The following is a 15,140-nucleotide window of genomic DNA, read 5'->3' as shown; positions in this document are numbered from 1 at the left end:
TCCAAGCCTGCTAGTTGGTGGTTTCACAGTTAAGTGTCATCATGACCTCCCCACTGGGACATGCTACCTCCTGCCACACATAGCCTTGAACAGACAATGTTAGCACTGCACGCACCTGTATGCCTTTCACTCCAAGATTAAATTTTGATATGTCCATGTGAATCTCACAGTCTCCTATGTAACTGAAAGAAAATGCTCACGTTATTCCACAGTTTTCAGTAGTCCAATGAGAAATTTTGCGCTGTACAGAGTATAAAGGAAATTAGTTTAATGACTGACAACATGACCCCACAGGCAGAGATGGATTTTCAAGCAACTGAAAAGCGAAAGTTAAGCACATTGAACAAGGATCATATCTTCACAAGAGAAACCCTGCAGTCAGCTGGGATATTGATCTACCTGCAAAACATCAAAGCAACATCTGTATTTCAAGGTTACTTTTCCATTCTTAAGACCGGCAGGTGGATGAGGCAAGCTTGCCCTACGGAGGGTATCAACAGGCTCATTCAAAATTCAAAGTCACAGCAATTGCCCTCTTGCTTCCTTCCCTGCCAAAGGCCTGATCCCACCCCACAACCTGGTGGCTCAGCTCCCAAGCTGATGCAGAGCCATCCTGCCATTACACATGGGGTCCTCACCTTGCCCACAACCAAAAAGCCCATAGATTACCTTTGCCCACAACCCAAAAATCCACTTGAAGGACAAATTCACCACTGAAAATAACCGGGTTTCCTTGAGGCTGAACTAAAAGACAACAACTTAGATCAGATTTTGGTCAGTTGCCATGGAGAACATCAGGCATAAAACGAATGCTGAGTGCGGTACTTTGGCAATTTGGAAACCACCTTAGACTTTAATAAAAGTACAAGCATCACCTTATGCAGAAACCAATAGCCACTCCCCAGGGAGCAGAACCTAGCAGATTTGTTGATGCCTCTAGTAGAAAACAATTGAAGGGAGCTACCAAGTTCCCTTTCAGTCATCTGAGAAATAGCTCTTTCTGGAGGCAGACACACAAACACCCTGCAGGTAAAGCAGGGTGTAAAGGTACCGCAGCATAGTGAATATATCGTGCTTGCCGCCTGCATGCATAATTTCACCCCATAATCAAAGAAAAAGGACATGATTTTTGTGCTGACCACATGTATGTGGGCAAATAATGCTGCAGTTGCCACTAATTCACACTGTAATTTGCACACAGATAGATTCCCTCCCCTAAAAAAACCTGCCAAGAATGTGTAGCCCTGTAAATTTGTCTCCATTTCTGCAAGCAAAGTTGTCAAATATTTGTTTACAGAGAGTCACTTAGCAGAATTTAAGAAGTTCATAACACACAAATTAAAGCTCTTAATGTTAGAGCATTCTTATTTCTTAAGTACGCAACCGCACAGGCCATGCCAAAATTAACACTATCTTCCTTATAAGCTAGTCACATAATTAAACAAACTTATTTTTACATTTATTAATTTCTATAATTTTGACAGTACCTTACAGCTCATTACACTGGGTGCTAATAGAGCCTTGTCATAATAAAGGTCCAAATGATAAGCGAAATGAGTTCCTCGATTTGCAGTAATTGATCCAAGAAGATTTAATTCAGCTGTTGCCAGTGTCCAACACAACAAATAATAGTTGCATACAAAAAAAATTACAAACTTTATGCCTTCCGACACAGTCAAAAACTCTTCCCACCCAGTGCTAAATGTGTCTCTTCTCCAGTAACACTTCAACACATGCAATCATGTTTTAAAGCCTAGATGTCAGTGAAGCCTTAACCTCTTTTATCAGAGCCCAAGCCTTTAATTATCCTTAAGTCTGCTTCATACAGACATCACTCCCATGCCAGGGTGCTTGGTAGGAAGGATGCACTCTCTGTTCATTAGTTTTACTCCTCATTTCCAGTCCAAGTTGCCGGTGCTTTCGTCTGCTCCCTCTGCTCATCATAACCTTGCTGTGCTCCCTGCTGTCCTCTCCCTGACAGAGCACACCTGAGCCAAACTCAAGCCTTGACACTCAAAAGCATGTGGGGCTGAGCCCCTTCACTGCTATCCAGAGGACCACGACTTACCCACCTGTGAGGGGTGGAGGAAGAACCTGTTTCTCTCTGAAATCACATATGGCACAAGGAGATGCAGCTAAGCATGCCTGTGCCATGGATGAGAACTGGAGAAGTTTGTACAAGTGCACGTATCTGCCCAGCGTTTACGATACAATGGCAATCTACTAGCTGAATGCAGGGATGTTACAAGAGCACACACAGACAAGTTCGACTAACCTGTATGTCTACATACCCCTTTAGAAAAGGCACATGCAATTCTCCGCCTGTAAAGTAATTCCCCATGGGCCCCATCTTCTCATCAGCCCGCGTGCTAAAAGCCCCCTTTGGTTCAGCCTTCTCGAGTGCTCTGTAAAGCAGGCTACTGCTTAGCCTGCCTGACTTTGGACTTGGGTAAATGAGCAAGCACTATTAGACAAATAAGAGAGATAAGAAAACGTGACCAAGTACCACGGGGTGTGAGAAAAAACAGACCACCTCTGCCTTTCCCCTTTGCCTGTCAAGTCATGGTCCTGAGGGCAAGCATTCCTTTTCTGCTCAAGACTGACAGGTTTCCAAAATGTTTTTAGTTTCTTGTAAGATCCCACAAATTTAGTTAACCCAAACTCCACCAAAGCTCAAAGTATTGTTGCACACTTCTTTTGACTACTTTCTGCAGTTCTGCACTGGATGACAGAGACTATCTTTCCAGTTTTGAAAACTCATCAGTTAGGAAGTCCAGAGATTCTCTTTTAAGACTAAATTGCAATGCATACATTTTTTTATAGACATTAATTATTATGCTGTTGTTCTATCATGCACTGTAAATGACATTGAAGAGCAAGAAAATGAAAATTCAAAACATTTCCAATGAAAAATTATGAGTACTAAATCCGATTAGTGAAATAAGAAGCAATTGGATTGCAAGACATCTCTCTGGGAGGTAACAGTGCCTTCAAATACTGAATCTCCAACGATTATAGCAAATGATTACATGGCTCTACAGCAGCTCAGGCAATTGCAGGATTAATGGGAAGAAAAGCAGTTGTAGGAGGTCAAATGGCTGCATTTACAGTTCCTATTTTGAAAAATGCACTATTGGAGAATATTTCTGGAATGTTTTGACATGAATTCATTTAGAGAATGCAGCTGTCAGCTCCCTATGTTCAGGGGACAGATTCATCATTTAGCTCATCATTTAGATTGGAGATCCCGGAGTATTGCCAGTTTATTTCCATCTGGGATCTCATATTTCAGATTTGGGTGTTTCAGATCCCAGTCTAACAAGGATCTTATATTTCATTTAGCCACTGCAAGAACCCTGATACTTTCTTGTGTGTCATGTGAAAGCTGTAGGTCAGGTATATTTGCACAGGGAAGTGGATACATTAACAGAACACAGACATCAGGACCTTCAGACAGATAAATGACAAACTTTGTCTGCATGGAAGACCTGAGGATAAGCAGTGATTATCTCAACATTTCTGCTCAGTCCTATAAGCCATGACAAAATTTACACAACTTAGTTTACACCAATTAGGCGCATCATCTCAGGGACTGAGCAAAAGACTTGGAAAGAAGACTCATGGGCTCCTTCCTTGCCTTTGCCAAAAGGTCTCTATGCCTCCCAAGTAATAACCTCTGACCCTTGGGTTTCCTGCCAAAAACTCAAGTACAGTCCTTTCATGTGGGACAGTCAAGACTGTAATGAGACAGTACTCTACGTAACCATTCCCAATGCTCTGATGCTATGGACATGTAAGCTGTTATTAACAGATTTAATTAAAGCAGCTTCTCAAGTTCCTTTTGGTAACTCCATGTGATACCAGATCTACTGCATCACCAGCTCTGCTGACAGCTACTGCACGTACAAGTAAGGGACCTCTAAGTGCTATTTTTCACAGTTACCAAGCAAAGGATACAATTTGTAATATTACATCACAAATTTAACACAGAGGAAAGGAAGCTCTTCTTCACATGGCACAGACGTGAACCACAGCATTCAGTGCCACATCATGTTATGGAGATCAGGAGAACAAACTGATTAAACAAAACACTTGAGGCACCATACGTGTACAAGTGGCTATTGAAACTACACAAATGATTCCATACAAACCACAAAGGAAGATCAAGAGGGAAAGGGGTTTTTTTCTACTCCTGCCCTTTTCCTGTGTTTTTGCCTGGCCAAGTCAAAGTGGCTTCAGAGGTTAGTTGCCTCCTTGATAAAACTGGAGGGGAAATATCCCTCCTCCTGTACTGTTGTGAGACTGAAAGCAAGAAGCATCTACAGAGCACCTTGAGATTTCTGGATGCAAGACACTGCTTAACACAAAGGGTAACTCAGCAGTGGAGCAGGGCAGAGCTGTTGCCAAGGCAGAAGTGCTGTCCACCAGGATAACAGCACTCTGCACGAAGCTGTCACTCGGCCTTCCCTGCTGCAGCTGCCCTGGTGAGCACTGCATACAGCGGTGAGCCAGCCAACAGGCCACACTTGCGTGCATTCACCAGCAAGGTAACTCCCACAAAACTACAGCTAGCAACCACCAAGGCAAAGGAGTCATGTTTATAACATGCAGACATGTTAATCCTTTAATGTCACAGCTACGCTTCTCTGAAACCTAACCCAAGAGAGGGAAGCCAGTCGCTGGGGTCTTGGCATTGTAAAGTGCACCGCGCTGGCAACCATAGCACAGCACTCTTCTCCAGAGCTGTGATGCTAGGATGCAGATCTGTGGGCAGATCCAGCCATTTAAACCTCACCAGCATGCAGTGATTGAGGGGTAGTGCAAAGGGTGGAAGCCTCACAGTAGGGCTGCTCAAGTCCATCTCCTCTAACCAGCTCTTCTCCCAACACCAGCTGCACTGGTGCAGACACTGCTATTCATGTAACTAAGAGCTTATTTTGTCATGGGAGTTTGCTTTGCTCCAGAAAAATAGAGAATGCACGTTTCTTTGATTAAAGAAAAAAAACATATTCCTTTGGAAATCCAGAAAAAGTCAGCTAAAGTGCATCACTGCTCATAAATTTGCTTCTCCCCATGCTAGAGGCAAAACATTACCTCCTGCGGCCACTGTACAATGCACAACACTCAGCTCAGTTGCAGAAACTGATTTTAATATATTAACAGAAAAGAAGCTGGGTCCTTAACACAGCCCAGGAGAAGAGATCCCCATTAGAGAGACAAGGTAGGCTGAATGCTGCTGTCTGAATACACAAAATACTTGGATTATCAGATGACAGTTCAGGTTAAGTTATTGTCAGGACAGAACAGAAGCAAGTAGCCAGTTTGGAGATGCTGACAGGTCTGCCAGAGGGGCAGGAATGAGGAGTTGGGGGAATCCTTCTGCAAGTGACTGTCAAAAGGCAGTGAAAATGAGTATGTGGCAGAAGCAGCCTGGAGAAGCAGTTTAACAGAGAATAGCAGCAACATCCTGCAGAGCCTTAAAGGCATCAAATCCCTCAATCTCAATGCAGAAAGCACGAATGATTTGCCAAAGGCCCTAAAACTGGTCTGGCTATTACAAAGAGCACTTCACTGACACCACTGAAGCAAAACATGTTCTGGCTGAAAATCAAGCATGTCATTTTGCAGGGAGTGGTGGTGATCTGCCAGGTCTGGGGATGCTGCCATGCCATTGCCACATTAAGCAGCAGGCATAGTTCTGAGCTGCTCTGTGCTGTTGCCAAGACACTCCGTAATTTCACGCTGCTTTATCCTGGCACTACCATGAAGAAAAGCCATTTAAATTAGGCAGCTTAATCACCCACTAAACTTACAGAACTACAGTAGCATGCAAGTGGTAACTCCCCCAGTAATTCCATTCTCCAGGCTAAACCAGGAGAGAGTTTAGCTCTGCAAGTGGCTCCGATGTTAACAAAACACACAAGCTCATTCAAAACAGACTGGAAGGTATCAAATGCTCTATCTAATTTTGTTGTCGTTAATAGAGCTAGAGGCAGTTTTCTGCTCAGAGAGCAGCTGTAATCAAAAAAAGCAAATGTATTGGGTGGCACATGGAACAAATGGTGAGTAAAACAAGAGGATTAATCTAGGGGAAGGAATTAAAAAACAAATAGCACAAGTAGTTCTGGAAGAACTGCAGAGGTTGGACTGAAGAGAAACCATAGTGTGGCAACGGACAGATCAAGCACCACCATGCTTGAGAGTTGTCAGAGCAGCCAGAACAGGAAATACAGTTCAAAACTTGGGTTCTTACTGCCGTGAATGGCAAAGCCAAGGGGCACGTTCTTATACCTACAGCAGCAGTGACAGGCCACCTAGACCTGTGCAGGTGACGCTGCTTTCTGACCTCAAGGCTCATGCATAACATCTCACCTCAGTTAGTATTGCGGACATCCAGCTGGGGGATAGATTATCTCATATCATTCTAGGTTGACATAAGATAAGGACCTCCCCACTTCATGCTAATCTTAGTGGACCACATGTCCAGTCCAGCATGACAACTCACACACAGGTGTCAAATGGGCAGTGAGTTAAGAACCATCTACATAATCAATGATGCAATGTTACCATATCTGCAGGTCTAGGATAACTTGTCTTCTATCAATTTCTTTGGTGTAGGCTTTTATTCCATTGATTCTAGGGCACTGAAATAAAGACAAACAAGATACAGCATAGTTAATATCTTTCAAGTTAAGCCCAAGAGAAAAGTCATACTCACTTCAATCAATTTCAGTACAGAAGCATTCATTAAAGACTTTGTACAACTGCATGTAAACTATGAGTAAACCACACAAGTTCTCCCCTTAAAGAGGTAGTGTGAACAGCCTTGGCAGTCCTCAAATACAGGGCGTGTTGCAAGTAGCCCGTGCGGCAAGCCTTAGGAAGCACTGAAAATTCCTGTTGCAAGGGTGTACCAGAAAGAAATGTGGATACATGCCCCTTTTTCTAACTCCAGTCCCATGACACTGATAGCCGGTGGGAAGGGATGCATATGTCTCCTGTATGACCTTTCCTTCACGATGAAGACACTTAGGTCAATATGGGGAGGGAATAAAGGAGGCAGCAGTGTTTTACCAATACCATTGTGTTAAACACTCAGAGCTATTAAAGAGTTGAACATCAGACTGCCAAACGCTCTCCCCTTTGCATCTGAACTTCTCAGAAAAGATTGAACTGCAAGCTTTGCAAAGGATTCACATTACCTTCTCGCCAAAGTGGATCTTGGTAAAGGTGCATGTTTTCAGATGTACATTCTTTGCTCTGATTTTTGGTTCAAGAACTTCCTTAAATGTTTTTTCCATGATTGTTGCAAAGTATGGCCAAGCCTGTACAAGGACCTAAAGAATAGCAAAAGTGGAAACACACTGAAGATTCTTTGTACAAGATATCTTTTTCTGAGAAACAGACACACACATCACAGAATACCTGGCTATTAATGTCTGTCCTGTTAAAATACCAAGTCACATTTGTGCTCTATAGTCATCCTTATGGAAGGATACATCTCAGTTCCTCAGAAAAGGAATTTGTCTTCAGAACTGAAGGGTGAGTTTTCAGCACATAAAGTCTATTGACTGCTTCTAACCACAGCGACTGAGCCAGCAAAGGGTTAAAGTCTCTAAAGCACAATAGTCCCTAACTACTCTAAAGTGTCACAAAGTTCCCTGGAGTTAGGTTTATTCAGAGAGGAGTGAGATGAGCTTTTACATCAAAAAGAAAGTTTGCTGAAAAGAAAAACAGAAAATGCTAATTTGTAAGTTCAGCTATTTTGCTTTGAATTCCACAGAGTCCAGTTCCAGCAAGAGCTTGACTATACCTGCTGATGGGAACGCCTGCCTCAGGGCTCTTTGGGAATCTCTCTGGAAAGAGATAACACTACTTTTGCTAAAATAATAATACATACAGGCATACATATATACTCTTATACACACACATATATACAGCTATATAAATAAAACACACACACACACACTCACTTTGTTTTTTTTAAAATCTCAGAGTGAAGTGTTGTGGACAAATTCATCAAACCTGTATCAACCAGGCACATATTTGGCTCTCACCAAAACCTCAGTGGCAACTCTACATGCTCCAAGACTTAAGTACAGACACTGACATGGTTAAGCTGTATTGAGGCGACTTGATAACTTCCTCAGACTTGGCCAGTAGAGTTTGTGTGGAATGCAGCTCAGGGCAGATGGCCTCACAAACCAGAGTTCAGGGCTGCTCACCTTGTTCAGCCACTCCACTCGTTCAACATCAGGGAAGTGAACCTGGATGCAAAGAAAAATAAAGTGAGTGCCACATGCCATCTGTTTCAGTATACTGTAACACACACAGAAGATGTCACAGAGCGTGGAACAAGTCCTAGAGTAAGTTGAGAACCTTCTGCCCTCATACATACATCCTTTATTACTCACTACCTCCTCGAAAAGTTATATCAAAATAGTAAAAGGCAAAAGAAAACACGTGCACTGATGTACCATTATGCCTCTTGGCACATTTATGTGATTAAAGCAAGTATCATATCCTGTTCATGATGTAAAGCAGCATTAGATTTCTCATCCTTCTCTTGGTCATGCCATGGGAAGCCATGAGAACCTGCTCCCCTTCCAGATCATGAGCTGTGCAAGACCTGTCTCCTGTAGTGGCTCACCTCAACCAGGGCATCACAAGTTGGAAAACAAGAACCTGCTTGGGAAACTCGATTTATTGGTTATGGCAGCTACTAATACTAACATAGTGCCAATGGCTTCAGGGAAAAGAAGCACTGAGAGAGTTCAAGCCTATTAGCATACACTATCACATGTAACAGTCCAGTGTTTTCACCTCTCAGAGCTTTTCAAGATGCTAAAGACAAATTAAAATGAAGTAGTCACTTGTGTATCCATGTTTTCAGCTGGACACATCAAATGCCAACAAGAAGCGTTAAAATCCCTTTTATTGTTATTATAAATAATATCCTTTTTTATTATTATTATAAATACCTTTTATTACAAAATCCTTCCAGTTCCCTGAAGTGATGACTTGTTTAATCACCATCGGGACAGTCAGACATGAGGCCACTCTCAGGTAACTAACTGATCTCTCAGACCTCAACAAGAAGCTGCTGAGTGAAGAGCAACAATCACACATTAAAGTCTTATGGATGTGGTATTTTCAACCAGTGCTACAAGCTGGTAGCAGGTTATTGCAGAAGGGAAGGATGGCGCAGCAGCTCCGGGCCCTGCTCAGCTCTACAAGAGCACCCAAATACAAAGAGACTCCTTCAACTATCATCTAGCCTGATAATAGTAATTGGGTAGGACAATACATTACCTTTCTAAACAAAGGCTGTGAATTATACTCTTCAGTCAAAGGTTTGCTGTTTAATTCAGCAGCTTTCAGAGAGGTGCTCAGAGATGTTCGGATGGAATGGACAGCAGCTTGCCTTTTATTCTACCTTGATGTATGATTTCAGAGCCCATTTCCCTTGCTCAAATAATGCTTCAAATTATCTCCAATTATTACATTTTTTTTAAAAAGTGATATTACCATATTCTTTAGAAGCAATTTCTTTTGATACTCTAAATAGCAAATTTTCCATTAAACAAGACGATGCAAGTTCACTGAAATGTCAGCCTACCCAGCTTTATTTGCATGACAAAGTAAGAATACAGCACCAGAAGGGACAATCAATACTGATAAAATGCGGCTGACATTTTACAGTAAGGTGGATTATGTGAATGAAGGGACCTCCACTTCACCTGCCAGCCCTTCATCTTTCACAAAAAAGTCCTCCATCAGGGCACATAAATCCTGGCTGGCCTGAAGCCAGCTGGTCCCCAGCTCCAACACAACTGCCAAGCACCAGTGTCCCGCAGCATGTGCTCCACAGCTCTGGATCAGTCACAGGCAGGGTAAAGCAAGGATGGAAGTAGTGTGGCAAGCTGTGCTTCAAAAGATCTTACAGCAAGGAGAGGGATGTGACCTAAAAGGATAGGATAGACCAGGACTCAGAGCAACAGTTAGGCCACCAGATACCAATGAGAAAGTCACAGCCCATGTGTAAGACCCACCAACACTAAGAGGAGAAACATAGCACAGTATAAGTCACTAAAAGTCAAAGAACCAGTAAGGTTGGAAAAGACCTCTAAGATCATCAAGTCCAACCATCAACCCAACACAACCATGCTCACTAAACCACATCCCGAAGTGCCACATCTACACGTTTTTTTGAATACCTCCAATGATGGTGACTCCACCACTTCCCTGGGCAGCCTGTTCCAATGCTTGACCAAAATTGGCTGGGATTATTCACTAGAGCCAAAGCTGTGAGAGATGCAACTGCAAGAGGCATCCGAGAAGCAAGCTGGTGGCCAAGGGGAGCTGGAACAGCACACAGGAGCATCAGGAAACAGGCAAAAACCATGAGAAGGAGGCAGCAGCTAGACCCACCTTAAGAAAAATCAAAACTGAATTCACTCTTTGAGCCACAGACACCCAAACAGACAGCCCAGGGCAATCTCCAGAAGCAACCAAAATGAATCATAGATCACTGTGTCACTCCTCAGACTGCTGTGATAGGATTAGCAGCCATTTGTGGTACATTTCCATCTTGTTTGATATACCCTCATTCATGCATCTGCAACACAGCTCCTACCCAGGCACTCTGTGCCTCAGTTTCCTTGGACAGACGGGAGAAATAGCACTGCTGTAGCTCAAAGGTACCAAAGACCACCAGGTGCTCCTTGGCTAACACAATGGGGCTCTCACAGAGGCAAACACCACAGAAACTGGCCAACTACATGTCTCTGGTGAAAGGCAGCTTTCTGCCTATTACGAAAGGCCACCAAATTTCAGTGGGTTCCCATTACCAAAGGTCAGCTACACTCAATGGCATGACTTCAATGAGCAGTTCTGCAGAAGCAGCAGAGCCTAGCATCCAAGCGTGGCATCTAGATCATCTTCTCTCTAGTAAGACACAAGCTCTGAGCTTTCCTTCCCACAGGGTATTCCCATAACATGCATGTCCCACTTAGCAGAAGATGAGTTCTGCTCTAGTTCAGACCAGTGACACCATCGAACTCTCTTCTTGGCCCAACAGCTTACTCCAAGAACTTATCGTGTCCTAATACTTTTTGGAAAAAACACATCTGTAGTTACATACTTTTTAACCATGTGCTCTGGACTTCAGACTCACTTCTGACCCTTGTTACTGGTGAGAGCCCTAGCAGCAAGGTCTTGTCCTTGAGTTTGTCATCATTACAGCACAGGTGAAAGAAGCACAAAACAATTCCTACTAAGCCCAGAACCAGCCACAGTTAACACTATCCCAGAATAAGACTTACTCCTGTAGCCTTGGGCAAGTCACTCTATCAAAATCAGTCTTCCCCATTTACAAAAGCAGGCATACTTCTTGCCGTTATTTTAGGAATGCTGCAAAAATTAATTAGCATTTGAAAAGAGCTTTGAAAATGAAAAACACTAGGTAAGGGCCAATTACTAGCAAGTAAAGAAAACGTTTAAGTTTCTGCATGGCTCCACCTTGCCCTGGAGCAGGCCACACCAACTACCGTAGCAATAGCAAAACCCATATCTGACACAACAGTGCCATTCTGTTACAATACAACACAGGAATCTATCCATCAGGGCTGTTTTGTTTGGTGTTTTGGTTTTTTTTAAAGGACCATTTTTTTAGTTCCCTGTGCAGGGGCAAAATAAAAAAAAAGTCTAAACAAGCCTTTTGCATGAACAAGGAATTAACAGGCAAAGTTTTAAAAGGACTGTTCTGCACCCAGTACCAGTAATATCAATTTCTCCTAGTAAAAGGAGTTTTACATCAGGAAGAAACCCAGCACACTTGGATGTTCTCAGCTAACAGCTGCAAAAGCAACATGGAGAAGTCCACCACCCCAGGAGCCAGAACAAGGGTGGAAGCCCAGGTACCTCTGCTCTGGGCACTGACTGGTTTTACAAGAGTCAGGCTAAAGGCTGCACAGGCTGAAGTCAGAAAGTCTCACCTCTCCAAGACCCACTCCACGATCGACATGAGCAGATTTCCAGCCTGGTTTCCTAAGGAAGCACAGCCTGCCCACGTAAGCTGTCTGGCACGGGAATGCCTCTATTCCAAACTCACTAGTTGGTTTCAGCCAAGAGACGGGTGTCGCAAAATAACCCTACAAATTCCCCAAAACAGATGGTTGAGTAGATGAGGGAAACCCTCCCAGCATCCCCCCTGAAGAAAAGGCCGCAATATGAATGCATGTCCTGACAACTGATACCAGGATCAAGCGGAGCCTGAGCCACGTTTGAAGGAGCCACTGCACTGCTCTTGGGGAGAATGGTTTTAACCAACTAGTGCAATCAATGATTGGTCTTAACTCTTCACAGGACAGATCCTCCTCATTTTACCACAGGAGGAGACAACTAATTTACCGATCCCCTAAGACACTGCCATTGCTTCACACCTCCAGAACCTTTCCTAGGATTACAACACTGCAAATCCAACCCATGCTTCCCCTAAGCCTGAATTGTATTCCTACTCCCACCTCTGCACATCAGGAGAGAAGAACGCAAGGGACATTTTTAGAGCTGTTTCAGTTGAAGGCTCATGAACACTGAAAGGCAAAAATGAAAGATTAAAAAAAGATGACACCACAGAGAATAAACTGAATAGACAGCAGGTGAGAAGCAGCCTCCAAGACTGGCACAGAGGAAAAGTAGAAGATGAAACTGAGGAAGGGAATAGAAGGAAAATTAAGACTGAGAAGTTAAAAAACCATCAAGTACAAGTATAGTGTGGAAGCAAACACCAACTGATGAAGAACAAAAGTTACTGACATAGAAAAGGAAAGGAGGAGAAATGGCAATATGGATAAAAGCTAAAACTAAAAGCACACGGTGCAGCCCCTTTATCCTCAGGTCCTATAGCCTGCCTTCTGGCAGCTCGCTTGAAGAATTCACAAGTCAGGAGTGAGGCCTCTGAAGAGACTCTCACTCCACCTGCCCTGTGAGCACACCCCAGGCAGCAGGAGATAGCGGTGAGATCCCCCTTAAGCCTTCCCTTCTCCTGAAGGAGGCTGAACAACCCCTGCTCTATCAGCCCCTCCTCACACACCAGGTGCTCCATCTCGGAGCAGAGACCTTCTCGGTGGGCTCTGCTGGAGTCTCCCCATTTGTCAAAACCTCTCCTGCGCTTGGGGGACGCAGCGCTCCCGGTGCAGCCTTGTGAACGCCGAGTAGAGGGCAATCAATAACCCTTTCCAGCGACCACCTGCCCTTGCACTAATAAAGCCTGACACTTTCAACCACAAAACCTAAGAACTTTTGATATCGTGTGTGTGTGTGTGTGTGTTGGGGGGGGTAATTCTGACTTTTCAACATGACCAAGAGAATCGATTTCTCATTACCAAGTCTCAGGGCACTTGAGGATGAAACACACCATTCTTACAGCATCAGGGCAAGAGCTGACACCGCTACACTCATTAATGCTCTGCGTTGCTTTAGATGCTCTGTCAATACACACAAGCAGAAATCTCATTCAGAGACAGACTTCTGTGCCCAGCAGGAGGAAACATGTGCAGGGAGCTGCACCAGCTCTGCTAAGAGACCCTGGCCTCACACCTCAGAAGTGCCAACTCTCTTCGTTTCCCACAGCATTAAGGAGAGCCAAGTGCTGTAGGCTATATAAAACAGTTTGCTGACTATAAATGTCTCCATACAACACTCCTTACAAATAGAGCTCTTTGATATTCTCTTTCTTAAAAGAAAAGCATTTCCCTACCAGTCCCTGATGTGTTTTTAAATTCTAAGCAAATGATGATGAAGAAAAAAAACCCTTCATCATCCTTTTCCATCAGCCAACCAAGGCTACCCAACAAATAACAGACAATGTAGAGTAATACGTGCGACTAGATTTTCAAGTTTCTTCACTTTAAAACCTAGGGTGGGTAGGAACAAACGTGAAGAACAAACAGAGGTTGGCTTTCCATACTACCAAGAGATGGCTCTTTAAATATTTCGTTTCTATCAGGCAAAGAATATTATGTTTACAGATTTTTTTTTTTTTCAAATGACACTAAAGGGGGAAAAAACATTCTGGATGAGAAGGTCTAAAATAAGTCTCCTCTACACCAAAATACCTGCAATGCAACAGCACGTATTTGAAAGAAGATTTCTCCGGCGATACAGCAGTCTGTTTTACAAGCACGCTTACAGCAACACGCACATCTCCTGGACTAAAACAACTTCCCGCTTAGTACTCACTTAACTGAGCAAGACTTCAAAATCAGAGACCTTACTGCTCGGCCCAAGGCGTCACTGCCACCGCGCTCTGCTCTGCTCCCACCGCCCCGCCGGGCGCTCCCCAGCCAGGCAGCCCGGAGCCGCCCGCCGCCCCCAGGGGCTCCCGCCGCCGCTGCTCCGGAGGGACAGGCGGCGCAGCGGAGGGCACGGCGCACCTCTGACCCCCGGCCCTCACTCACCCAAGCCGGCAGCTGCCGGGCGGCCAGGCCCCGGCACACCGCCTCCCGCTCGTCCTCCAGCAGCGCGAAGGCGGCAGCCAGCCGGTCACGCTTCCACCGCCGGTTGCGTCCCCAGCACAGCCACAGCGCCAGCCCCAGCAGCACCCAGCTGCCGCTCAGCCCCAGGTACCCCGCCAGGTAGACGGGACCCAGCCACAGCAGGGCCCGCACCGCAGACGAGAGCAGCAACCGCAGCAGGGCGCCCGGCCGCCGGCCGGCGGGGCGGCAGGCAGCCGCGGGATTCATGGCGCGCACCGGAATCCCCCGACTCCGAGGGGTCGCCCCCGCCGAGTGCCGGTCCCCGCGCCGCTGCGGCAGCTGCCTCCGCCCGGCGGGGAGGCGCGCCCCGCCCCGCCATGGCGCCCCCCAGCGAGCGCCCCGCGAAGCACCGGCGGGGCAAGCCGCGCCATGGCGCCCCCCAACGAGCACCCCGCGACGCACCGGTGTGACCGGTAGCCTGCGGCGCATCCGAGCGGGGAGCGGGGTGGGAGTGAGGGAACTCATCACACCCCCACACGCCAGAGTGATTGCCTGCTGCTTAAGATAGACGGATATGAGGCAGAAACAACGTGCTGGTTCTGGACACTCACAGCTTGGAAGACTAACAGTACTTCTTTCCTCCTGCTTTTTTGATTTTGGCAG

General features: G+C 45.2%; 1 protein-coding gene across 1 annotated transcript in view; it reads right to left on the bottom strand.

The window, feature by feature from the left end:
• The window catches only part of ESYT3 (extended synaptotagmin 3), a gene marked incomplete at its 3' end in the record, with an annotated part of 33,730 nt that extends 18,944 nt beyond the window's left edge, over positions 1 to 14,786 (bottom strand). Inside the window, exons 1-5 of the mRNA XM_082001613.1 lie at positions 14,460 to 14,786; positions 8,226 to 8,267; positions 7,203 to 7,337; positions 6,568 to 6,644; positions 116 to 182 (exon numbers count right to left, since the gene is read on the bottom strand). Coding sequence (XP_081857739.1) covers positions 116 to 182; positions 6,568 to 6,644; positions 7,203 to 7,337; positions 8,226 to 8,267; positions 14,460 to 14,744 — 606 coding nt within the window. The 5' untranslated portion in view covers positions 14,745 to 14,786. The remainder of the gene's footprint in view (positions 1 to 115; positions 183 to 6,567; positions 6,645 to 7,202; positions 7,338 to 8,225; positions 8,268 to 14,459) is intronic.
• Between the last annotated feature and the right edge of the window lie 354 nt (positions 14,787 to 15,140).

Source organism: Phaethon aethereus (genome assembly GCF_964289735.1).
Source record: "Phaethon aethereus genome assembly, chromosome: 6".
Lineage (NCBI taxonomy): Eukaryota > Metazoa > Chordata > Aves > Phaethontiformes > Phaethontidae > Phaethon > Phaethon aethereus.
Note: the sequence above shows the minus strand (reverse complement) of the source record. Positions and strands in the feature narration are given on the sequence as shown.